Source organism: Leopardus geoffroyi, chromosome C1 (genome assembly GCF_018350155.1).
Source record: "Leopardus geoffroyi isolate Oge1 chromosome C1, O.geoffroyi_Oge1_pat1.0, whole genome shotgun sequence".
NCBI classification, from domain to species: Eukaryota; Metazoa; Chordata; class Mammalia; order Carnivora; family Felidae; genus Leopardus; species Leopardus geoffroyi.
This window is the reverse complement of record NC_059328.1, coordinates 149,811,403-149,838,959: the sequence shown is the minus strand read 5'-3', so window position 1 is coordinate 149,838,959 and position 27,557 is coordinate 149,811,403. Positions and strand designations below refer to the sequence as shown.

Genomic DNA, 27,557 nt, shown 5'->3' with positions numbered 1-27,557 from the left:
GCTTTCTTCTTTTCCCCAGGACAAACAGATTGGAGACCTTCTGAGGTTCCTGCAGGACTGAACACATGTTGCTACTGCAGTTCCCTATTTCACTCTGGTCTTTAATCCCATTTCCTGCCAGGGATCTCATCCCAGGTTCTGCTTTCTGGGGAACCAGGCTAAAACAGTTTATTAGTCTAGTTGCGCCACAAGAACAAAAGTTGCGTCATAGACTGGGTGGTTTAAGCGAGATACTTATTTCTCACAGTTCTGGAGGCTAGAAAGTCCAAGATCAAGGTCCAAAATTTCATTTTTTGATGAGGATTCTCTTCCTGGCTTGCACATGGTTACATTCTTGCTGTGTCCTCAAGTGGCCTTTCCTACGTCACTACAGGTGGAGAGATGGCTCCCTCTTCTAAGACCACTGATCCTATCTAGGACCCCACCCTTAAGACCTCATTAAACTTAATTAACTCTTAAAAGCCCTATCTCCAAATACAATCGCATTGAGATGTGGGGCTTCAATATATGAACTGGGGGGGGGGGGATACAATTCAGTCTATAGCAGACACTGTTACTCAGAAATATTGGTATGGTCTTTGTCAATAGGCAGCTGAGAAAGGACCTCCAAGATCCCACCACCTTCCCTTTTTTTTTTTTTTTTTTAAACTCCCTCCCACCCCCCCCCCTCCCCTTCTTATTTTTTAATGAGGAAGGTCAAGGTCCTATTTAGGAACCATCTTATGTTAGCTTGTTCTCACGGATATTAAATGTTTCTAGTGTTCTGCTGGTTATTTGAAAGACTACAGTTAGAAGAACTACATTCTAGGCTTTTCCTACTTACTAATTTAGCTAGATTAAGGGGTGACCTAGAGCAAATAATTTTGCCTTTCCCGACGGTTTTTCTCAGCTATAAAGTGGGATAACCCAGCTATTTTGCTGGGCTAGGGGATCCAAGGAGAAGGAAAGTGGGGGGTGGCATTTTAAAAAGGAAAGGAGCTCAACAATGGAAGAACCTTGGGGTACTTGGAGGGAAGAGCCGGGCGCACCCCAGAGACCTCCAATGGTTAACATTCCAGAGGAGAGGAGGTCCAGCGTGCTCCCAAAGCGCCTGGGTTCACAGCACAGCTCGATTTATTCTAAGCTGCTAGCTGCCAAACCCGTGGTGTTTACCAGAATCCGGGTGGTTTGCAAACCCAGATGTCAGACTTCCTGTCCCAGGGATTCTCAACTGCTCACCCCTAACTCCTATTCGGCCTCCCCCAGGAAAGAGAGAGGCTGCTGGAAGCAGGAGGAGCGTGCACGGGGTAGCCTCACCCCTCCTCTCTCCCCACCCCAAAGGCAGGAATTTCTGGGATGGGCAGATGGTCCACCTCCTCTTCCTCCTCCTTGCCCTAGCCCGAGTGGGTAGGGCGGGGAAAACCTCCTCAACTTCCCTGTCTCCGGCCCACAGCCCCGAGCTCCCGCATACGGTCGCGGCAGGGGCGACGGACTGGGTCGCCGGGACGCAGGGGCAGCGAGGCCCCCGGAGGGGTGGAGCACTTGGGGGGTGGGGGTTGCGGTCCCGCCCCCAGCGCCGCATCCCCGCGCTACCGCTGTGGAGCTGGCCGCCGCGACCGTCACCCCGGGCGCCCGGCGAGTCCAGTGGTTAGGGATGCTGTTGCTGCGGTCGCTGCCGCTGCTGCTTCTGCTGGGGGCGCCACGGAGCTTCACCGAGGGCGCGGCGACGGCACCTACCCCCGACCCGGTCCTCGAGTGGCAGGGTGAGTGTCCCCAGAGCCGGTGGGACCAGATCGGCACATCGGGGGGTGGTGTGGTTAAGGCAGAGGAGGGAGGGGTGAAGCTGGGGGCAGGGAGGCGTGAGCTGCTAAGGAGCTAAGGCGGCCGGATTTACACGGTAGCCGCGTCTCGGTAGTCCCGAGAAAGCCGTGTGGATGGGCCAGTCCTGCAGCCGGACGGGCTTTGCACCCCACTCTCGCCGCCCCACACCCCCCTCCTCTAGCCCCCGCATCCTCCTGGCGTTAGCGGGCGGCGAGGCGAGGGGCCTGGCCTGGGCTCTCAGGCAAAACTTGACTCCGCTCTGGCCCGGGATAGGCCGGGCACAGAGGGGTAGCAGATGTTTCAAAATGTAGTCTCCGAGAGTTGTTTATTTGGAAGGATCACCTCTCAGATAAATGATGGCAGAAAGATGTCTCATTTCATCCCCTCCCAAAGCAAGCTTTCTGGATGTGTGCCACCACTTGCCCAGTGGCCCTAAGCCAAGGCCTCTACCCCTCTGCGTCTGGGGAAAAGAATACTAAAGTCTTTTCTATTAATACCTTGCAGACCAAATGGGGAAGTGGAGCCTCTGTAGCCCCCATGGACCCTGTAAGCTGAGCAAATAACCCTCTTGGCTTCTCAGTTCCTCTCATCAGAGAAATGGGGTCTGTGATATCCAGAGGACCACCAAGGATTAAATGAGATAGTTTGTAAGGCAAGTGCCAGTGAGCCAGAGTTCCTTCAAAGTCACCACCCCCCCCCACCGCCCCGCCAGCACAAGTGCACACTGGATCAATTCACCAAACATTTATTCAGCACCTAATACACATACGACTCATAAAAGATGTGTAAAGAGTCATGAGGAGAGGTTGTCCTGCAGGAGGCCTACTCTGGAGAATAACTGCATGGGTGCTTCTGAGGCAGAGGGAAGCTAGCGTCCAAAAGTGGAAGCCCCCTGTGTGAAAGGAGGCAGGCAGGGCGATAAATAAACCAGGAGAAGCCTCCAGACAGCCTCCATCCTCTCTGCCTTTGGCAATAAGTTTGGAAAGGAGATAAAACAAGGTGTGGTCAATGCCTGTGGTTTTTGTTTTTGTTTTTTTCTTTCTCAACATACTTTGCATACGTTTTTGAGATAATCTCACCTGGACTGTATTCTCTCGTACTCCCACAAGGCTTTATCTGGGACAGATTGAGTAATTCTTATTCTAAAATGGCCAAAGATCAGAGACCTCTTAACCCTCTTGGGAAGTTCAAAAGAAATGGTCCTGTGGATGTACATCTGACCCCAGGTATGACCCATCTCCACGAAGAGTTTACCATACAGTGCTTATTACTTTACGTTTAAAATGTGCCTAGTGATAGGTATCTAGAACAGGGCAGTAGCCCATAGGACAGAAGCTGGACTCAAGCCACACAGAGGAAATGCACTGGTGATCCTCTGAGCCAGCGTTAGCACTAATGAGCTAATCCCTACTATATGTAGCAGACCCAAATCCTGGCCTGAGATAGTTTCTAATCAGCGCCTTCTTTTCAGTGGTCAAGGACACTCTGAAGTTAAAACTATCTGCTACCTCCTGGACACTCCAAGTGACAGTTTGCATATCTGAAGGCCTTTGACATAGTTGGCAGAGAGATTCTTCAGATAAGAAAACGCTGCTACTGGTGTTCATGGAATGTGGGTCTTGGAGACTGTGTGGCAATGAATGTACCAAACCTTGCACAGGCTCCCCTCCCTGACTTCAATCCCCCACATCAGTGACATTTCAAGTATAATCGGGATCGGTTTGGAATCAAGTGTTTCCTGTTTATACAAAGATGGAAAAACAAAATTTTAGCATTGGAAGGGACCTGAGACATTGTCTACTCCAGCTTTCCACTTTTCAGATGTGGAAGCTTTTACACCATTTTTTAAATCATGTTTTGGAGGTGCCTCGGTTTACTGTTGTGTTCCACACGTGCACCAACCACACTGACTACTTCTAGCTATGATTGGTATCCATAAAGCAGCCAGGGGAAATATGCATGCATTTCAGTTTTATATTCACTAATAAGGGGTATGTTATAATGCAAGGCAGATTGTACATGTAGTACTTTTTCATCTGAGTTGTTTAATCTGATTAATCTGATTGGTTGATCTGATATGTATTATAAGCATCTCAGCCTTGGGAGGCTATTGTATTGACTTTTCAATCATTTATCAAGAATTTTGTGTTCAAAAATCAGTAGATATAGTGTCATATAATAGTTAAGTTCATGGTCTCTATGCCAAACGGTATGGGTCCAAATCCTGTCTGTACCATTGTCACCTTGGGCAGATTACTTAACCTCTCTGTGCCTCAGTTTCCTCATATATAAAAATGGAGGTAATAATAGTACTCACTCAAGTGTTTTCCTTTGCTTTCAATATCACCACAACACCATCATCCTCTGGCCAATCCAGACTACTTTGACAGGTTGATAGTCCTTTAACAATTATATACTGCCCTGCACATGGCACTGTACTTGGCATGTCTGTGTTGGCTGTAACAGGGGCTTCACTGTGGTTCTAGAATCTGAGCTCTTCTAGTAAGTGCTGTGACTTGGTAACTTCATTCACTCAAGTACCCCCAATACTGGGAGGGCAGGTGGGAGAATGAAGAAGGGAGTAGGCACTCTGGGGAAAGGTGGACATAGTCTCTGTAGAGGTTGCTAAAGGAAATGAATGGGGGCAATAAAAGAATTTTAAAGCTATGTCGAGAGCTGAAAATTATGTGAAATGGCCCCAACCAACCTAATAATAGGAGAGTTTCGTTGGCAGCACTTATCTTCCCAAGGACTGGAGGGGGCCCACAGCTGTGTTAGTCCTTGAGGACGGTCAGGGTAGGCTATTCCAAATGACCGGTGACCAGGGGAAGTGGGGGTGCTGTTGAGCCTGAGGTCAAAGTTCATGACCATGGGGCCTATTTGGAAGAAGGATGGGAACTGGGATAGAGGGGTAGGGTCAACTCTTGAAATCCTGTGCCAACAGGAAGAGGGGTAAGGTGCTGAAGGCTTCACCTGCTCATTCACTATTTGTCAAGCACTGTATGCTTTATCTCCTTTCCTGGTTTGGGTTCACCTGGAAGCAATCCCTGAAGCATGTATTTATCTCAATGTAAGTAGTTTATTTGGGAGGTGATTGTAGAAGACATGATGAAGGAGTGAGGAAGTGAGACAGGGAAGGGAAGAAAACCATTATAGGCAACTGGGGCTCGATTTCACAGGAGCCCTTCTGAGTGACTGTGGAGAATGCAGTGGACCTAGTGAGGGGAAGGAAACTGAGGTATTTCTCCTTCACCCTCCACTCCTTACTAATGGAAGGTCCTTCCTGGGGGACTAATCTCCTGGTCTTTGGCCTGCATGGAGCAATGTCAGGGTAGGCGGTGTGGGTAGGGAACCAATGGAATCTGCTACTCACCTCCAGACTGGGGAGATAAAAATATGAATAGGATATGTCCCCAAGAGGCTGAGAGTCCAGAGACAGATACAGAAACACAAACAATTATAAAACAGTGCAGTAGATGTTAAAATAATAAGGAAGGAGCAAAATTCTAAATTTCTAAAGCCAGCGAAAGGACTGGCTTGAGGAGCTGCAGACTCACAACAGGGCATTTATTTTCCTAAAGGATAAGTAGGTAGTTGCCACATGGGAAAAAGGAGATAGAGCATTCTGGAGAAAAGTACAGAATGTGTGCAAAGGCAGTAAGCTAGAAGTTCTTTCTTGGGCTTTTTTGGATGGAGGAAAAAGGGCCCACTGAAGGTCACTCAGGCAAGTGTGAGGCTCAGGCCTCTGGCAACTGAGAACTGACCACTGAAATGAAGCAACTACTTTCTCTGTTTCTCTCTCAGGAGCTGCTTGTCCTGTTTGGTTCTCTTTCTGTGGACCGTTTTCTTCTGCTTCAACCTGCAGGACCTTTCACGTATAGCTCCCACAGCTTTTTTGGAAGAGTTGCCTAATTTTCTAGGAGAGGAATCTGGCCACATTCATCATAGCATGCTGGCCAGTCCCTGTGTTCTGCTCTTGAATTAGAGGCCTTCCCATGGCTAGTAGGATGTGATAGTGGTGTGAGATGCACATAGGGATCTGCCCTTCAAGGGCTGTGGATGGAGCAGATCCCCAGAATAGGGGTGTAGCAGGACAAGAAGCTGTGACATATCTGTATTTGGATGCATGCAAGAGATGAGGACATGAAGAGTTTGGTTAGAGGCACTCTGCTGAAAGAAAATAAATTCTGGTTGGGTGAGTTGGTTGAGTAAATTCTCTGCTGAGAAGAGTCGCACTTTTACGTTTAGGAATGACATGGTCAGTTTGGGACTTGAAGAGGGTAATTCTGGAGGGTAGCAGAGACACCATCTGAGAGGTTAAAGTGATTGCCCATGAAGGAAGACATTGATAACCTGAGCTAAGCCAGTGGCAGCAAGAATGCTGAAGATGAAAAAGTTTGTATTCAAGAAATACAGGCTAAAAAGGAAGAAAAATAAAATTCATAAGCTTAGCAAAAGACACGAGAGAAATGGAAGAATAGGAGGGGCAGTGGTTATACAATGGGAATAACAAGTTTTGGAGATGGATCCATTCTTGGTATGACCAGGTCCATGGTGTGGTTGTAGGAGCAGTCGCTAAAGTGGAGAACAGGTGAGAGAAGGTTCTTGGAGCAGAGGAAGTTGAGGAACCCAGCATCCATGGCAGTACAGACATATGTGTCTGAAACAAAAGTTTAATTAAAAAAAAATACCATTACCTAATACAACGTGCTGCTACTCATCTACTCAGTTCCATTCCATTTCATTTTGTAATGTGGGTTATGACACACTACGTTGATATCATGACCCATTAATGAGCCATATTCTGTGGAGAAAACACTGGGTCAGAGTGTTGGAGCATCTGTATGGAAATTAAAAGCATTGAGGTGGAGAGGACAACAGGGAGCCCACTGGCATCAAAGTCATAGCAAATGCAAGGAAGAGATTCAGGGGGTGCACCCTGGTGTTGAGGAAGGGAAGATGGAGTGCCATGTGAGAGAGGCTTCTGAAAGAGGATGATGAGAAGAGCCACCACCTAGAGACAGCAGTGGGGAGACACTGTGACCCTGAGATTTCCCCCATAGCTTTAATTTCTGATACAAAGGTAACAATGGCCCCCTTGACAACTCCTAATAGTATCTTACATTTGGAGAGTGACTACTGTGTGCTATTTTACATACATTAACACACTGAAACTTCACCATAGTGAGGTAGGTACTAATACCCTTACTATTACCCTTACTATTACCCAACTATTTTAGGCAAATGTTCTAGGCAATTCCTACACCCCTGGGCAATGAGCCATTCTCCTAATCTGGAGATTTGGAATTTACATAAAAGCCTGATCAGATACTGGTTTAGCTGTCCTTCCCAGCCATCAGTCACTCCAACCCTCTGACTCTGTTTACCCATCTTCACTGTCTTCTCTCAGAATCTTTTCCACTTCATACTTTTCTCATTCTAGCTTCTCTGACTGGCTGTTTTCCTTACTAGTCTTTGAGAGTCAGCATAGACTTCCAGTTTTCCTGGTGCTTTACTTTTTCTCAGTAAGCTTCTAACAACCTCTTCCCATTCTTGGTTTCACAGTAACTGATATCACACAATGCAAGTTCCAAGCCAATGACCAGAACAGTTGAGTTGTGGAGAGCTCAGATATCTCCTCATTTCCCCTTCTTTTATCTAACAATTTGCTTATTTATATCCAGTTTTCTGAAGAAATGATTCCTTTGTTTTGCCTCTTCTAAACTCATCCCTATGCAATGAATCTTCATATGATCTATCAAAGTAATATAGTTGAGACATTTATAGATGCTTGCCTCCATTTTCTTTTAGAAATTATCCTTGAGGCACCTGGGTGGCTCAGTCAGTTTAAGTGTCCGACTTGACTCTTGATTTTTGCTCAGGTCATGATCTCACAGTTTGTGAGTTTGAACCCTGAATCAGGCTCTACGCTGATAGAGTGGAGCCTGCTTGGGAGTCGGTCTCTCCCTCTCTTTCTGCCCCTCCCTTGTGTATGCTCTCTCTCTCTCTCTCTCTTTCAGAAATAAATAAACATTAAAAAAAAAGAAGAAGAAATTATCTTTGAAAGCCTTTTAGGAGATGTTCCAATACAAAGCTAGGAACATAAATTATATTTCTTTAATTATTCAGAGTGAAAGGACATACAGTTCATAAAAGAAACAAAAGAATGAATGCCTTATAAATACTGTATTAAGTCATTTAGGGAAAAATATTTTATAAAGCTATTCAAGAAAAATGGAGGAATATTATTAAAATTTCTGTAAATTCAGTCTGTGATACAGAGCTAAACAAAACAAACAAGAAGTTTCTGCTTTCATGTGTGGCTACGTGATTTTTAAATTTATGATACTTTCCAGGCTACCACAGTTCCAAAGAAATATGTTAGCATGCAAAGCGAAATAAGTGAGTCAGAGAAAGACAAATACTGTATGATTTCATTCATATGTAGAATTTAAGGAACAAAACAAATAAGCACAGGGAGAAAGAGAGAGAGAGGCAAGAAACAGATTCTTAATTATAGAGTACAAACTGATGGTTACTAGAGAGGAGGCAGGTGGGGGTATGGGTGAAGTAGGTGATGAGGATTCAGCAGGGCCCATGTCGTGATAAGCACTGGGTGTTGAATATAAGTATCGAATCACTAAATTGTACACCAGAAACTAATATTACACAGTATGTTAACTAACTGGAATTTAAATGAAAACTTAATTAGGAAAAAAAAAAAAGTAAATGATTCACCTAAAAACATATTCAGCCTCCCAGGTAATAAACTAAACACACACACACACACACACACACACACACACACACACACACAAAACAAGAAATATGCTAGTAAAAATGTTTTACTATTTCTGGCTTTTGGCATTCTGTTGTTGAGAACTTCCTTTTAATTATGAAAACATAAAGAGGAAATTCAAAGTGGTTATCTAACTGACAACATTGTCTTATTTGGCACTATCCATGCTCAACGTCAAGATTTGCTTTGCTTTTCTTAGCATTTAGAAAGTGATCATAGTGACTGTGGTAATCCTTATCAGGATCCTATGAAGCCAGTGCTATTATTACACCCATTGTACAGATGGCACTTTAGCTTCAAGCAGTTCTACCCTAAAAGAAATGCTCTGTAGTTTGCCAAAGTCTTTCCCCCATGGTGTCAGCGTTGTTCAAGTAAGAACAGGGTGGGCTTCATAGGCATGTAGCCAGTGAAGACACAGAGCCCCATGTTCAGCAGGGCAACATACTTGGAGTTCAATGTTCTGTGGCTTTGGGTCTTGGAATTCTTAATAATTTTAACCTTTGAATTTGTGCTTTGGGCCTGAAGTCTCATGGGACAGTAGAGCATGAGCCAGAAGGTAGAAGCCTCAGCTTAGGCTCGGTTCACCTGTGTCACCTCCCTAGATCCTCTGGATGGGTTCTAAGCTGCCTGCACACTCCTACCCTCCACCCACTGTGCCAACCAGATTGTGTTTGGGTGACAGGAGGCCCAGGGATTGGTAGTGAACAGCCAGTATCATCTCAGGGAAGGGCAAGGCAGCAGCTGTCCCCACTGGGCTGACAGCACCCGGTGAGGACTGAGTGGGGAGCCTGTCATCTATTCCCAGTCCAAGGACTGAGTGTGATTCCAGCACTTTCTGGCACAGATGTTGCAATCCCTCCTGAACTCATGGGAAGTGGAGATTGACTTGACTTCCTTGCCCCAGGCAAGGCCCCACATTGTTATTTAACTCTTGGTCCTGCAAAGTAGGTAGTCAACCTGAATCAGAAGCATGGGGACTATTATGGTTTTAATTGTATATTTTGAAAATTTGTATGTTGAAGTCCTAACCCCCATTACCTCAGAATGAGACATTATTTGCAGACAGGGCCTTTACGGAGGTAATTAAGTTAAAATGAGGTGATTAGAGTAGACCCTAATTTAATATGACTGGTAACCTCATAAGAAGGGGAAATTGGGACACAGAAATATGCCCAGAGAGTAGATGATATGAAGAGGCACAGGGAGAAGACACCCATCTATAAGACGGAGGGAGCTTGGACCAGATCCTTCTCTCACAGACTCAGAGGGAGCCATTCCTGCTGACACTTTGATTTTTTACTTCTAGCCTCCAAATCTATGAGCCAATAAATTTCTATTAAGTCACTCAGTTTGTGGTACTTTGTTATCACAGCCCTAGCAGACGAGTACAGGGACTAACAGTATATCTACCATTAAAAGTTGCTTTTGTTTTTGTGTTAATTTCTGTCTCCCAGTTAAGTAAATGTATTTTTTTTCCCTAAATGGGTGTATTCTTAAAGCACCTAAGATGGAAATGCTTCTGATTCAGTAATGCCACATCATTTCCCGGGTTGTTTTGATTGTTGGTGGAGTTGTTTTCTGTTTCTGTTTGTTCTGATGACCTAGTCTTTGAATCATATCCCCAGGGCTTCAACGTGCAGGCCTTTTTTTTTTTTTTTTTTAACATGTATTTATTATTGAGAGACCAAGAGAAACAGAGCATGAGCATGGGGAGGGTCAGAGAGAGGGGGAGACACAGAATCTGAAGCAGGTTCCAGGCTCTGAGCTGTCAGCACAGAGCCCGACGTGGGGCTCAAACTCACAAACCGGGAGATCATGACCTGAGCCAAAGTCAGATGCTTAACCGACTGAGCCACCGGTGCCCCAAAATGCAGGATTTTTTGAGGAAAGTTTAACTATGTTCTTACTGGGTCTTGCCTTAACTTGCTCTTTGTAGTGAGGCTCCCCAGTTACTGAGGTGGTATATTTTCAACACCGTATATAAGATGATAACAGAGCTGCTGTGAATAAGGATTTTTATACCAGCAACGTCTGTTAGGTACTTTTGAGTTAAAGACAAAATGATGGAGGAATAGACTAAAAGCTAAAAAGAAAAAAAAATGTTTTCAATTCAGTTGAAAAACTCATTGGTAACATACAGAGAGATACAGCGAAAAACTTCAGAAGAGATGAGATTTTTCTGTAAGGGTCAGCTACAGTTAGAGGAAGGGGCAGGAGGGAACCAGGGGAAGCAGGGAGTGGCAAAGACAATCTAAAAGGGTTAATCCACTTCACACAGGGGTTGGTAACAGGCAATTTGAATCCCCACAAAACTGGAGCCAAGCCAGAGGAGCTGATTAGCAGAGTTTCATGTTTCCCGCATGTGAGAAAGAGTATTATGTGCCCCATGGAACAGGAAGTGGTGATTTGGGAAGATTAGAGAGAAAGGGGGAGAGGACAAGTAAAAAGATTTAGGAAGTGGGATCCCATGGGCCTGTGGAGGTCGTGATTATCCAGATTCAGAAGCTGCAGGAGAAATAAAGAACGCTGAAAATCAAGGACAGTGCTAAGGCAGAGAAAGAGACAGAAGTTCTGAGACAGGATAAGGCTATATTTTAAAATACATTTTACCTTTTGGTTGATTAATAGAAGGCAATTGAGAGGTAGCTACAGGCTTTGTTAGGTGCTGTCAGATTAAGAGACAAACACCAAATCTCAGATGATTTGGGATAAAATGCAATGTGCATGCAGAGAGAGCCAGGAAGGGCAGACACACCTTTAACTTTGTTCTCTGGGACTCTTTTTTCAAGTACAATGCACATGCTGCAAGCATCAGAAATTCCTTGCTTATTGGTTTGCAAAGTCATATTAAGAATCCAGATTTTCTGCACCATTCAGCCATGAACAGGACTGGATTCAGCTGCTTACCACATCCTTTCGTGCTACAGAGTAATCTAAGGAACATAATCAGATCTGAATCCATTGTTCACTGGACAGGACAAACCCATATTTGTGTAGCTGGAAAAGGTCAATGCATCTCAAGAGAGAAGATGCTTACCTTCAGATTGGTTACAGGGGAGAAATGCCCTCCCCACTACCTTCTGGACCCCTTCCATGTCCAAACTGAAATAGAATAGGCCCCCTCTTATTCACGGGGGATACATTCCGAGACCCCCAATGGATGCCTGAAACTGCAGATAGTACCAAACCCTATATATATTATGGTTTTCCCTATACATATTTATGATAAAATTTAATTTATAAATCAGGCACAGTAAGAGATTAACCACAATAATAATAAAACAATTATAATTATAATAAAAGTTATGTGAATGTGGTTTCTCTCTCAAAATACCTCATTGTACTGTACTTACCCTTCTTCTTGTGATGATGTGAGATGATAAAATAACCTGTGTGATGAGATGAAATGAGGTGAATGTCGTGGGTATTACAACACAGTGTTAGGCTACCTGTGACCTTCTGTTGATACCTCAGAAGGAGGATTGTCTGTTGCCTGGGCACGGTTGAGCTTGTAAATTGAAACTGCGGAAAGCAAAACGGAAGATAAGGGAGGAGGGGGGCTGCTGTACTGTCAGAACAGAAAGGGACTAAACAGATTCAAGAGATGATACAGGGCAGGGAGTGCATGAGCCCAGCACCAGCTGTGTGGGTGGATACAGCAGAAGAGCTTTAAACCCAGGGAAATGGGGTGGGAGATTGAAACTGGATTGCATTTGGCAAGCTGTGGCTTCCCAATAGCTAGTTGTCAGCATTGCACTTGATGTGAACCATGTATGTGAACTTTTCCTTCCAGTTCCCTTGACATGGAGGAGCATTGAAACCAACTTTCTATGTGTAGTTGGATTAGGTGACCGCTATCATGGTGGGCTTTATTGAATACCAGAAAGCCCTTTGCTTGCCTAAAATCCACCAGAAAAAGAGCTTCATTTTAGGAATTGTTGTTTTATTGTTTGTTTCAAGTGTTTTTGTGTGAAAAGTACAGAAACCTCATGAAGTCTTAACACTTCAAACCTTATCTTATTCATGTACTACTTCAAACCTTCAGCCATTTCTAAGAGCTGTCTAAAGCCAAAGGGGCACCACAAGGCAGGTGGAGGTCACGGGAAGGGGTGCTGAAAATGAAGTGGGGGGCCTCAAGAGAAATGTCCTACAGGTACCCTCAATCAGCACCGTCCAAAAAGACAGATCAGATTATAATAGTAGCCCCAGGCTGTAGACTCCAACCTCATAGTGTCATAGAAATTGGCAGGCCTCTGCCAGCCACCTGAACACCTGAGCTAGAAAATAAGTCATTGCAACTACCTTTTCCAGAATCCTCCCATTCCATCGATTGCCAAATCTTGCCATTTCTTCCCTCCTTGAATTAGTTTTATAGTGACTGGAGTCTCACTACTCCCTCCTCTCCTTTCTCGCCACAACCAGCTGAATTGACACCTCGGTCCCCTTGCTGGATCATAGCAAAAGTCCCCAGATTGTGCACTGGTTCCATTCATGGACTGTCTCATCCCACCTACAGGAGAACTCCTCCAGGCCAGGAATTTGGACATTCGCCTCACACCTATATTCTTAGCACCTGAAACAAGGCTGGGTACACAGTAAATGCTCAATAAGTGTTTTTGCTGAATGATTCACCATGCTAATTCATCTACACCACAGCCTCAGTCATGCTTTCTATTATTCCCAATGCTCCCTCTCATCTGAAGAATAAAAGACAAATTTTTGAATAAAATTCAAGTTCTTCATAAAATGACCCCAAACCACCTCTTTCCAATGTTATATTCTATAACCATCAAAGTCTTTTACATAGGTAGGCTCTCAACACCCTAGAGCTGATTATTTTTGTCACTTCTGAACTTTGGTGACATTCGCTCTGTGCCCCTTTGTCCCACCTAACCAGCTGTGCATCTATAGACCTCCTCCACTATTTGGAACTTTCTGTCTCTGCAGTGAGAACAGGTTACCATGTCTGGCCAGTTCACCAAGGTACCTCCGTGTGTGACAAATGTTACGTCCCTAATAAATGACTGGTGAATGAAAATGCGTGTGTGTGTGTGTGTGTGTGTGTGTGTGTGTGTGTGTGAGAGAGAGAGAGAGAGAGAGAGAAAGACAGAGACAGAGAGAGAGAGAAATTGAGAGAGACAGAGGGAGAGGGGGAGAGAGAGAGAGAGAGAGAGAGAGATTGAAAGAGATTTCTCTGATAGGCCAAACCTATCCCTTCTAGCTCTGGCTTCCATGTCATTGTGCTTCTCTATACCTCTGATGTCAAAATATATCTTGACATTGTTATAGTTCTTTCCATATATTTCATGATGTACTCCCAGGGATTACAGCAACTCCTTGAGGGCAAACACTATGACATTTATACCCTTTTTTCTGCAGGCTTCCTAACACATACCATACTAGGGACTGAAAAAAATGTTTGTTTGAAACTTTAAGTCTTCTACCTCAAATTGTTTGGCAACAATCTGCAGCAGTTTATTTTCTACTTTATAGGTTATAAATTAATGTATGTAAATAAAGCTAGACCTAGACCTATATGGTCCTCACTATGCATATGGATATTAAACTTCTAAGACAAAATACATTTGGAAAAAAATGTAAAAGAATGATTTGATTAAATAACCCTTGCAGTCCCAGCCAGCCTTAAAGTTCATGATTCTGGGTTTATGGATAAAGTCAGTCTCCACCAGGGGGAGCTGAGTGGCTCAGTCGGTTGAGTGTCCGAATTCAGCTCAGGTCATGATCTCACATTCGTGGGTTTGAGCCCCATATGGGGCTCTGTGTTGACAGCTCAGAGCCTGGAGCCTGCTTCAGATTCTGTGTGTGTGTGTGTGTCTCTCTCTGCCCCTCCCTTGCTCATGTTATGTCTCTCTCAAAAATTAAAATAAAATAAAATAAAATAAAATAAAATAAGAAAATTTAGTCTCCTCCAAATGGCCTCATTCCTTCTGGTGTTGTTCTCAGTCTCCTCCCTGGAAAAGGGGCAAGTGTGTGCAAACACACACACTCTCCCCACTCCGAATGATCTGATGACACTGAGGAGTCATGCCCACCTTACACATGACAATAGTTGAGGATCCAGTCAAGTATTCTGAATTCTGGGCTATTCTCTTGTTCTTATTTTTCACCACTTGCTTTAAAGGGCTATTCTTTTTTTTTTTTTTTTTTTTTTTTTTTTGAGAGAGAGAGAGAGCACGAATGGGAGAGAGGGGCAGAGGGAGAGACAGAGGGAATCTTTAGCAGGCTCCACACTCAGCGGGGAGCCCAACACAGAGCTCTATCCCACGACCCTGGGATCATGACCTGAACTGAAATCAAGAGTCAGATGCTCAATTGACTGAGCTATCTAGGTGCCCCAGGGCTATCTTAAATGTGGTGACAATGTTTTCTTTGGCACTGATGGAACCTCCTTCTTTTCATTAACTAAGAGTATTCTCATGATTTCAGAAGAAATAGGTATACTTTTAAGGGACAGATACTTAGGCAAATAATTTCTCCCTCTATCTCTAGTGCCCTACACAGTGCCTACCACATGGCTAGCACCCAATGAATGCTTGTGGAATGAAGTAATTTTCTATATGCAGTCAAAAAAGGATTACCTTAAACTTAAATTCCACACTTGATCAAGGAAGCATTCTCCTCCCATTCCTTCGAAAAGTACATGTTATCCTGTGGGGCAAAGGGTGGGTCTAAAATGATCTCCTCAGAGGAACCCAGAAGTAGAAAGTAGAACTGTCTTCCATGGATTTTATTCCATGGAATAAAAAAGAATGAATATTAGCTTGTAAGTTACTTCTAGTAGAATATTAGCTTGTAAGTTACTTCTAGTAAATCAATCCTTTTTCCCCTCTTAAACTTATAATTATGAAGGGAAGTATAATAACATTTTACTGCAAAGAGATTTAGTAATTCTGGCAGTACTTCATTAATCACTTAATCAGTGTTCAAGCAGAACTGATGTCCTTGACATATATAATCAATCTTGATTCCTCCCACATTTGATTTTCATACTTTTTAAAACCTGACTATAGATGCTAAAGACTGGTGGCTTTTTTTCACATTATGTGTTTGTTACAGACAGCCTATATATGCATATAATAATGATCAGAATATTGATACCCGTATTGGGTCTCCTCAGAGTTTATTTGAAGGCAATTGTTTTCTCTTCAGTGAATTTATGGAGATTAATGGTGCCAGGACAAGATTCTATTATAGTTTAATGGGAAAATGGGATTGGGTCATTTTTTAGCTTAGTGTGGCATAGTATTCTTTTGGAGATGGCATATTTATTGTTATTGGTAAGCCAGAGCTACTTGTTTATGATACATTCTGAGGAACTTTTCCAAAGCTACATTCTAAAGGCAGCTGGGCATGAAAACATAATAACACTCCAAAAGTGAACAGCATGGGATTAGGTGTGTCTAATATCTTCTGCTTCAGAAAGGTATTTTTATGATCACTAGTGTAACTACAGAAGTTCTGATTACACCACTCCTTTTCTCTTAACACTTAATAATTTGAACATTTAAAAATATTTATTCATCCAAAATGTTAGTAATATATAATGTCCATGTTGACTTAAAGACCATCCATTTGCCTATCCATACACTGCTTGTCAACATTATGTGTTTTTCTCTTTCTTATAAGAGAACTGCAGTATAGACTTTACAGGTAGATACTAGTTTGGAAGATGAACAGATGGAGACTCTTAATTCATGATTGCACGTATATTTGAACAAACAAGAAAAATATTTTGTTATCTTGATTTTGAAGAGTATTTTTCCTCCATAAAAGGTGATCTCAGGATCATTTAACACTAAAAAGTCTACACACACTGTGTGCTACAGAAGCTAGAGTAAAATGCATTTTTCTGCTAATGATAGAAGTCTTTGGGGGATGCTCATATTAGCACTCTTCAGTGTTCAACCAGACCTGCAGTTGCATTTGCAGACCAAGAATCAGGAAGCCAGAGGGATAATAGTAACAATAATAATACTAACAACTTGCTGAAGTCTTCCCATGCCAAAGTGGTGTGTGATGTGCCCTTAACATCCCTATGAGATCAGTATCACACATGCTCCCAGTTCAAAAAGGAAAGGTGAGGCTTACTGAGATTAAAAAACTTGCCCAAAGTTCCAGACTGATCTGCCTGATTCGAGAGCCCTCAACCACTCGCCAGGTAGGCTGTCTACCCATCTTAGGTGTATAAACTGAGGCCCAGAGAGCTGAGGTCTAGCCAGTAAGTAGGTGGATATATTTGAACAAGTAAATGAGAGAGAAGCTAAACTACAGAACAGTTATAGTAAAATGATTTTCCTTTAGTAAAAAATTAATGAAACTCCGAGCTAGCTAGAAAGTAATTAGGAGATTACAACAGAAATTAAGGTTAACGTTCTACCCAGGCGTGAAAAGGTGAAAAGAAGAGTTGGAGAGAAGGTTAATTATCAGAGTCTACATCACATTGGCAAGGGGCAGATTTGATCTTGAATGACTATTACTAATAACCATACAGACATGGTCTTCATTAGGAAAACAAATTTCCTGATCTAAATGAAATCTCCCTAAAACTATTCATTCTCTTCCCCCGCCCAAACACACACTCCCTTCTCTTTTGCTCTGATATATGATGATCAAAGCAATTTTCTGACAACTAATTCAACTCCTCAAATATATGCTTATAAGTAAGGTTATCAATTATTAAATGAGGTATAGCTTTCATTAATACATTGACAATCTTTTTTTTAACAATGTCTTAAGTGATTTTGGTTACTGTAAATCAATTCTCAGCCTAAGTAACTTAGGAAAAAACAAAAGAACTTTCCCCTTGTCCCCATGCACAAGGAAGCCCGTTCCATGCTGTTCCAAATCCCTAGAAGGCCTCTGCCTGTCACTTCTATACCCCTGCCATAGGACACGACTTGCCCTGAATCAGTCATTTTAAAGGGAAATTGATAATGTCCCTTCAGATTTTTAAAGAATGAACAGGAGGTAAACTACAAGAAGAGAGAATAAAAGAACTCTTGGGCCTGACCAGACATTCTGAGCTGGGTAACTCAGGAAGCCTAGGCCTGCCTGCCTACACAGGCAGACCTGTACAGCTGCTAGCACATCTAATCAACGTCAAGCATTTACTCAACTTCTAAAACATGTTCAGTACACTCTGTGCTTAGACTGAAGAAAGTAGACGTGATTTCTACCTTCAGAAAACCTATGAGAGAACAAGTTCATAATTGTATAACCGGTATCTTCCAGGCCAGTGATGAGGTGTAGTCAGATGGCAGGCAGGTAGCTAATACCCATTCTCTGGCTGGGCCCTTCCAGTTTTTCCACAGGAAATTCACCCAAATATCTTCAGGGCATTGGAGGTTCAGAGGTGCATCACAAAAGCCTACTCTCTCCATATCTCCCTGTGGCCTGTGTGGTTTTGCCACTGCCATGGTGCTCCAGTACCTCCCATGTGAAAATACACATGATGGGGGGGCCCGAGCGGGGGTCTTGGGCATCCACTTGCTGCTGGTACCACTTAACAAGGCTTCTCTAGTGAATAGGCCATCCCCACAGCAAATGTCCCCACTTTTTTACTCCACCTGGACTCAGCACAGAGAGCAAATTGGAGAAGCTTTTCTTCCCCACCAGCTTTACACCTTGTATCAAGACATAAAGCAACACTTTGCTTCTATCCTTTTGGTTTTCTGTAGGAATTTGATGGTAGAAGTTTTCATTTCAGTGGCCCTTGATTTGGCTGCCATGTTACTAATATTCAGGCGCTTGTCTAAAGAAAACCAAAAGATCCCCATACCTCTGGGCATGCAATGTCCCTCCCATTTAGCCCTGAGTATTATTACCAATCCTTGCTCTCTCTCCAGTTGTGGTGAGCTCCTTCACCATAGTACCTCTCCCCTGTGGATTGATAGGCAGCCTTTGCTACTGGCCATGGAGGTCTTAGATCACTTTCTCATTAGTTCCAACAAGTCCATTTATATTTCCTAAGAAACGCTTCTGTTTTGTGCAAATAAAGCCCTTCTGGTGGATCCATCCATCACCTCAGATCTGTTCAAAATGGCTGTAAATTGTCACATACAACATCTTAGACATGCACACCAGGATCCTCATGACACTAGTTAATGATAAATGAAAGTTCCATGCCACGTTTCCTATTCTGTTGTTTCAGATAAAGGAATATTCGTTATCCAGAGTGAGAGCCTCAAGAAATGCATTCAAGCAGGCAAATCTTCACTGACCCTGGAGAACTGCAAACCAGCAAACAAGCACATGCTGTGGAAGTGGGTTTCAAACCACCGCCTTTTTAACATAGGAGGCAGTGGTTGCCTGGGTCTGAATTTATCGAATCCAGAGCAGCTACTAAGCATATATGAGTGTGATTCCACTCACGTTTCCTTGAGATGGCGCTGTAACAGGAACATGATCACCGGCCCTCTCCAGTACACGGTCCAGGTGAATCACAACAACGTGCTTGTGGCCTCATGGAAATATCTTCATAAGTGGATTTCCTACATGTCAGGTGGTGGAAGCATTTGTGAATATCTGCACAAAGGTAAAAAATAATTTAAATGAAAGTACTTATGAAATCACGTATTTAGAAAGATTATCCCTAAGTAAAGATTTGTAAATTATATGACAGCACCCAGAGCCTCAAGGGACTTCTGCTAAATACATTTTAGTTGCTACTTGCTTATCATAAAAGGATTATTGGAATCTTAGAATGAACTTGCTAAATTCGGCTAATGAAGCAAACTCAGAATTTAAAGGTTTTAGAGGAGAAAACACTTAAATAACTCAATGGAAAGGGGACGAGAGAACAGAAGTATAGGAGACAAAGAGAAAATAAAGGTGGAAGATAAAGCCTGTGAAGTAAAGACTTGCCAGGATGAATAGAAGAACCTCCCCTGCCACGGTTTCTATTATTGTAGAAACTCAGCCCCAGGTATGAGCACGTCTACGGAGCACCTCAATGCCTCCTCATGCTTGCCTGGCATCCATGTGATGGTCACATACAAGGCATTGAAAGATAAACCACACACGATTGTCAGGAACAATTGGCAAGTGTCAAGCGGTGGGAAGAATGGTTTCAGGAGTGGGGGCTTTCATCCTCCGTAGCTCTATAATACTTGACATGTTAAGCAGGAAAAAAAACAAACAAACAAACAAAAAAAACATAAAATGGCATAAATTCTGAAACTGCAAACCTGTCTCTTAGATTCTGTTCTGTAGCTTTCCTCATTCATTCATCCATCCATCACATATTTATTGAGCAGTGACTGTTTCTCGGGTGTCGGGCTGGGCATTTAATTTATAAAAGCCAACAAGACAGATGTGGCTCCTGACCTCATGGTGCTCTGTAGAATTATGCCTTAACAAGAGCATAGTCCTGTTGAGTCATGCTTAAGGCCAAGGATGCCCCAATTCTAGGAAGGAGAGCAAGGAACTCCTACGATCCAAAGCAGGACTTTCTCCTGTACCTACAAGAAAAGCATAAAGAGAGACAGAGCCAAGAGCAGGCCATTAGCAGGACTCACTACGATAAGCAAGTGCTGCAGGCCAGCACTCTGAATAGTCTACAGTCCTAAGGAAGAACTTAATATTTTGCTTTGTGTTAATTTTTTAGGCAGATACTCACATTCCAATGCACTCAAGCGAAGACTGAGCAGAATTCAGAGGACTGAAACAAGGGGATGTGTCCTGAAACACCTATAATTCCTCAACAGCCCAAACTTCTAGGGCCAATGATGTGGGGTGCTCTTGGTCTAGCCCCTGCCAATTGTGGGGAAGGAGTGGGAATCTCCACAGCTGGCCCTTCCACTCCAGGACCTGTTAACTTAATCGAAGGCAGTCCTTATCCCCCTCACCATTGAAAGCCCCTGCTGAGTCATGCTTAAGGCCAAGGATGCCCGATTATTGTAATACTCTGAGAAGGCAGCCAACAGGCCACCTCTTCACACTCCTCTCTCCTTGACTATGATAGAGGTCTCCTAGCTAGTCATCCCATTTTCCCCTCTCGCCATGTAGGTTCTGTTTGCTACCCTGCACCCTGAGTTAGTCTTTAAAAATGGAAATCTGATCATGTCATTTTCCCATTCAAAACTCACTTGGTGACTTCCCACTACCCTCAGGGTAAAGGCCAAAATCCATAATGTGGCAGAGCTGGCCATTTGTGAGCTGACGCTCCAGTACTTCCCCAGTTGCACTTCCTCTTGCACCTCCTTGCTCTTTCCACACATGTTCTCGTTACAGGCCCTTTGTATCTGCTGTTCCTCCCACCAGAACAACTCTTCTGCAAAGACCTGCACCCTCATCTCCCCCAGTTCTTACTCAGAGAGGTCTTCACTCACAACCCTATCCAAAATAGGGCCCCTCCACCCTTCAAACACACACACAGTCATTCTGTCTTCCTACCCTGCTTTGTTTTTCTTCATGACACTTACTGCTACCTGGAATTATGTGTTTACTTGTGTATTTGCTTTCTCTTTGTCTCTCCCCAGTAGAACAGAAGCTTCATATGAAAGGGAACATCTGCAGGTTTGCTCATTAGTACATCCCCAGCGCTGGGCACATTAAATGCTCAATAAATATCTATTGAATGAAAAAAAGTAATAGATGCCTATAAAACTCCTGAGGTTCAGATGCTGATCTCTGATGTATTTGGGGAGTGGAAGGTATTGTAAAGTAAAACTCAGGGCGGCTCAGTCGATTGAGCATCTGACTATTGATTTTGGGTCAGGTCATGATCTCATTATTGTGGGATTGAGCCCCAGGTCGGGCTCTGCGCTGAGTGTTGAGCCTGTTTGGGATTCTCTCCCTGCCCCTCTCTAGCTCATGTGCTCTCTCGCTGGCTCTCTCTCAAAATAAACATTTTTCTTAAGTTAAGAAGTAAATCTCCATTTAATTTTCCTTCTCATCCATTAACAAATACGTGTGCTACTGTCGCAGGGGCACCACAGTAAATAAGCAAGTAGATAATTATGTAAACAAGCCACTTATCAGCATGCTCTCTGAACCCTTGTACTTTTACATACACTAGACAGTAGGTCCTGAGTGTTCTCAGTGATATAGCAAGGGCCTCACCCATTGTAGGTTTTCAGTCGATAAAAAAGTGTATTCACCATATGACAGTTTCCAAAGATAAAGCTGACGTAATACTTATTTGACTTTGTCTTTATCTTTCTCCTAGATTTGTATACAATCAAAGGGAATGCCCATGGAACACCGTGCATGTTTCCCTTCCAGTATAACCATCAGTGGCATCATGAATGCACCCGGGAAGGGCGGGAAGACAACTTACTGTGGTGTGCCACGACAAGCCGATATGAAAGAGATGAGAAGTGGGGATTTTGCCCAGATCCCAGTAAGAACAAAATCTAGGCTTCTCCATATGTCATGAATGAATCAAGCATGATTAGAAAGTTATCTGTATCTAAAGACAAGCACCAGGATTGAAATATTGAAGTTTGAATAAGCACTCTGATTCCATTTATCCAGATTTTGATTTTGTGTTTGTTTTGCCTTGAAAAGACAATTCTGATGTATACTCTTTTTTTCCCTCCTGTGTTCAAAAGATGTTAATTAGCCTTTCTTCACTAAGCTCAGTGCATAAGGATGCTTTAACCAGAATGAAATTATAACACTCCGTATGCTCATTAATCCCAGCTTCCGGGCAGAATACGTCAAAACAAACCTAAATGTGCATAAAACTCATTCTTTGTATCTACTTTCAGTCCACCCCCCTCTTATAAGCTGCCTTAATTTCTCCATGTCCAGACTGCTTGTCTTGCCCATTGTCAAGTCCAGGCATCAGCTAGCTCCTTGATGACCTTTCTAAAATCGCTGTTGCCCTCATTATTTCTCAACAATGAGTTCTCATCTTGATTCCCTTTCCTTATTACTCAATTTCTAGCTAGAACTTCAAAATCTGACAGCTGCAATGTTCCAACTTTTTTCTCATTTAGTACTTATTTTATTTTTATTTAGCTAAAAGTTTTCCAATAGCTCCTAAATACTGAAGAATATTTATATATACCTTTTACTTTCTATATTCAATGTCCTTCACCTTGGTTCCTGCAAGTCAGAGTATTGCTCCTACTATCTCATCTTCGTGCCCCTCTCCTTCATATATTTAACAAAATGCAACAAATAAATTTGAAGCAAAAGCACATTGAAGAGATGAATTCCAAAGAATGTGATTTATAAGTTATCTGTAGAATTGTTTTGTAATCTAAGAACCAGTATGGTTTAGTGAATAAAAGAGAATATAGGCTTTGAAGTCAGACAGACCAAGACTGGGGTCCTTTTCCTTTTCAACAATGAGATCTTGAGTCTCAGTTTCTTCACCATAAAGTGGAGATCATAACAGTACCTTTTAGAGTTATTGGGATCCAATTAGATGATGCATCTAAGGCAATTATACTATCTGGCACATGGTAAGCACTCACCATGATTAGCCATCACCATCAACATGTATCATCATCAAAGATAACTTATCTTTTCAGTATGCACTTCTGAATCAATGACCCCTTCTCTTTATTGTCTGTCAACAGCACTAAGCCAGGCATAGCAGTGAATACCAAGAGTGTTAGGACTTAGGACCCTGCCTTCAAAGAACTTGGCCTCTAGATGTAATACAGTACAGATTTGCTCTATGCTGGAAAATGCAAGACTATATTTGATATGATATTCTAGAATCACCTATGGCATAGGTACAAATACATATCCTGGCCCCTCTCTCAGAGATGCAGTGAGTCCAGTGTCTGGGATCCAAGGATCTGCATTTTTTAAATTTAAACTCAAGCTAGTTAACATACCATGTAGTCTTGGCTTCAGGAGTAGAACCCAGTGATTCATCTCCTACATGTGGCACTCAGTGCTCATCCCAACAACTGCCCTCCTTAATGCCCATCACGCATTTAGCCCATCCCCCCTGTCCACCTCCCCTCCAGCAACCCTCAGTTTGTTCTCTGTATATAAGAGTCTCTTATGGTTTGCTTCCTTCTCTGTTTTTATCATATTTTTCATTCCCTTCCCCTATGTTCATCTGTTGTGTGTTTTAAATTCCACATATGAGTGAAACCATATGACATCTGTCTTTCTCTGACTGACTTATTTCACTTAGCATAATACTCTCTAGTTCCATCCACACTGTTGCAAATGGCAAGATTTCATTCTTTTTCATCACCGAGTAGTATTCTGTTGTATATAAATACCACATCTTCTTTATCCATTCATTAGTCAATGGACATTTGGGCTCTTTCCATAATTTGGCTATTGTTGATACTGCTGCTATAAACATCGGGGTGCATGTGCCCCTTCGAATCAGCATTTTTGTATCCTTTAGATAAATTCCTAGTGGTGCAATTGCTGGATCCTAGGGTAGTTCTATTTTTAATCTTTTGAGGAATCTCCATACTGTTTTCCAGAGTGGCTGCACCAGTTTGCATTCCCACCAACAGTGCAAAAGGGTTCCCCTTTCTCCACATCTTCGCCAAGATTTGTTGTTTCCTGAATAGTCCATTTTAGCCATTCTGACAGGTGTGAGGTGGTATCTCATTGTGGTTTTGATTTGTATTACCCTGATAATGAGTGATGTTGAGCATCTTTTCATGTGTCTGTTAGTCATCTGGATATTTTCTTTGCAAAAGTCTCTATTCATGTCTTCTGCTAGTTTCTTCACTGGGTTATTTGTTTTTTGGGTGTTTAGTTTGGTAAGTTCTTTATAAATTTTAAATACTAACCATTTATCCAGTATGTCATTTGCAAATATCATCTTCCATTCCATTGGTTGCCTTTTAGCTTTGTTGATTATTTCCTTTGCTTTGCAGGAGCTTTTTATCTTGATGAGGTCCCAATAGTTCACTTTCGCTTTTATTATCCTTGCCTCCAGAGACGTATCAAGAAGTAAGCATCTGCATTTTTGACAAGTACCCCAAATGATCCTGTTGCAGATAATTCTTCATCAGACAATTCATACCATGCAGATAATCCTGTGCCACATAGATCCATATACATAGGTGATATTAAGACATTTAACCACTAATATGTTATGTGCTATTGACCAATCCAAGTAGAGACTTTAGCATGGAGGTTAGGAATCCCAAAGGCCCAGTGCTGGTATTAACCCCTCAGCTGCTGGAATGTGAGGAGGTGGGATGAAGGAAAAGATGCAGGAGAGACTGGCACAGCAAGGGGCCCTCAGGGAGCTCAGGATGGCAGCTATTCACCAACCAGCATGAAAGTGTTTCATTGTTTAATAACTGCTTAGTCATTAACCTTCTCTATCTGAATCTGAATATCTGTATGTAGGTGGACGTATTTATAATCCCTATGCTCCTTAGATTCTTGAGTCAGATGTCCTATCATTTGCATTGTCTTCTCTTTCCATTTCTATCTCTCATAGATGTCCTTATTAAAAGTACCTGAACCAACACCAACAGCATTAACATGTATTTCACTGTATTCTTGAGGTTCTGTGAAAAGCCCTTTACTATCCTCTGTCTCTTATGCAATTATTATTTCCCAGATGGAAGCCTGGGTGTAGTGGTGCTTGGGGCTTTTCACCCCCTGTGCCACCCCAGTCTTCCGATAGCGCAGAAGCTGCTTCTGCTTCTGCTTGACAGCCTGCTAGATTCCAGCTCTCCTGACCTTTACCACAACCAGTAGTGCATGTATATTTGTAAAGTGCTAAATTACAGTTCCAGTTTTCTTCCTTTCTTGTTACTTTTAGTTCCTGGTGACCAACATAACTCAAAATGATGTGTCAGAGGGTGAAATCTGAGCAAGCTGATGGCTCTATCCACAGGAGCAACAAGTGGATAGAATAGGGAGGAGTGAGTGGAATAAGATTTGTGCTTCTGTATATCATCTTTCTTAATGGAAGTTTTTAGTATCTCAATGTAAAATGATGCTTCCTTTTTAAAAAAAAAGTTGATTGTAAGTGAGCAAAATTTAAATTTAATATTACTACATATACAAACACACTGGCAGTGAAAGATGCAATAAAATACCTATCACTATAAATTTTCAGGAACAAGGAGATATATAGAAATCTCTCTGGGTTTGTTTAGAGGCAATTCTTTGCCATCCTAAGTACCTCTTAATTGTGTGTTTTATACAGCTGGACAGTCATGCTTAGTTAGTTTGAGATATTTTTAAGATACTAACCTCTGAAATAGCCTGAGGATTGCCCTTGAACCTTATTCAGCTGATACAGTTTTTTTTACCACTAACTTCAATGGTATAACAGAGCAGATTGGTACTAACACGGATGTATGACTGCAAACTTCACCTAAGCCTTCAACACTGGTTGCAATGCTATAGTCTTTTGTCATGCTGCTCACTTGCTCACCACAGTGACACAACCAACCTCTCTATCCTCCTCTAACTTCTTATCCTACCCCTGATTCTCTTTCCTGATTCTCCTGAAATGACCTCAATTCCTACTCATAATGAAAACAGGATCTATCAGAGGGGAAGTTTTGACAATTTCCTGGTCCCTAACCTTTAAACCTACTTGGGTCTGCACCCATCTTTTTTCCTCCATCCTGTACAATGGTGTTCCTCCTTCTACCCTAAGGCAAATTCTCCCCCACACTTGGACTTCAGAGCCCCACATTCATCCTTCTCCAACCTGTATCTAAGTGTTTCTCAATGTGTGATCCCCATTCTGGCAGGATCAGCATTCCCTGCAGGCTTGCTAGAAATGCAAATTATCAGCCATAGCCCCAAACAACTATATCAGAAATTCTAGAAGTGCAGCTCTGCAATCTGTGTTAACAAGTCTAAGTAATTTCAATGCACACCACTCTACTGGATCCTTCTCCATTAGCAGTCAAACATGCTCATGTCTTAAAATAACATCTTAAAAATAGTAGGACACCTTCATCCCCGTTTATGCCTCCTGAAAACACCCATGTCTTTCACCACTCCCCAACAGACAGTTCAAAAGAATTGTCTATACTTCTTCACCTTGCTTTCATTTTCTCCGTCTCTCCTTTACTTCTATGACAATGCATGCCTGATCTCCACTTCCACAAATCATTCATTCAGTCAGTCCCACAAATTTGTATTGAACACCTACTATGTGCCAAGCTCACTGCTGAGATTACAGCCATGAACATGAAAGATGAAAGTCATAGTGCCTAATGAAGTTCGCATTCGAGAATGATACCCAAATTAATATATAATTACAATTTTTGATAAGTACTACTTTAACAAAATGTTGTTATCAGTAAGAAATCTAATTTAAATTTGTGAGTCAAGGAAGGCGTTCCTGAGTATGTTGTATTTAAACTCTAGTCCAAGAGATGAGTAAGCGTTATCAAGATAGAAAGTGAGGGGATGAGATATCCATTCACAGGTGCATGGTGCAGCAGTGTACCAGGAGGCAAGCTGAAAAGAAGCCTATAGGCCTGGTCAGCACTGGGTGTACTGGCAATAAGGGAATATATTGTTTGAATAGAACTGAAAAGAAATAATAAAACCAACTACAGGTTAATCTGCTTTTGACTCACCGTGCACATGCACTGACAATTCTAAACAACGTCCGTGATAAAATACTGTTACCTGTCGAGGGTGACTGCTTCCCCACCATCACTCCCAGCATGCCACTAGCCATGTGTCTGAAGGCTTTGAGGAGGGAAAGAGGTGACTGCTACTATCTAGGAAAGGCAATGTGGCAAGAGCACAGTGAGTAAGGGAGAAAGGAACAAGACATTCTGGAGAGGTTGGCAGAGGTCAACTCATGCAGAGGCAAGATAATTCAAGGTGTCCTAGGGGTAAAGAGTTACCTAATTCTAACTATAAATGGAAGCTATAAAAGGATCTTAAGCAGTGATGTGATAATGATTTACAAAATTTTAAGGGTCATTCTGACTTCTTTATGGCAAATAGCTTAGAAGGGAGTAAGAGAGAAATCCTGGAGATCAGTTATAAGGCCACATCAGTAGTTGAC

General features: G+C 42.5%; 1 protein-coding gene across 4 annotated transcripts in view; it reads left to right on the top strand.

The window, feature by feature from the left end:
- Window positions 1-1,209: 1,209 nt before the first annotated feature.
- The window catches only part of PLA2R1 (phospholipase A2 receptor 1), a 117,570-nt gene continuing 91,222 nt past the window's right edge, over window positions 1,210-27,557 (top strand). Inside the window, exons 1-3 of one of the 4 annotated variants that reach the window (XM_045479966.1) lie at window positions 1,210-1,742; window positions 18,771-19,154; window positions 21,789-21,962. In XM_045479966.1, coding sequence (XP_045335922.1) covers window positions 1,634-1,742; window positions 18,771-19,154; window positions 21,789-21,962 — 667 coding nt within the window. In that variant the 5' untranslated portion in view covers window positions 1,210-1,633. Of the gene's footprint in view, window positions 1,743-2,914; window positions 3,027-18,770; window positions 19,155-21,788; window positions 21,963-27,557 lie in introns of those variants that run through there. The other 3 variants (XM_045479965.1, XM_045479963.1, XM_045479964.1) reach the window with 3 other exon arrangements.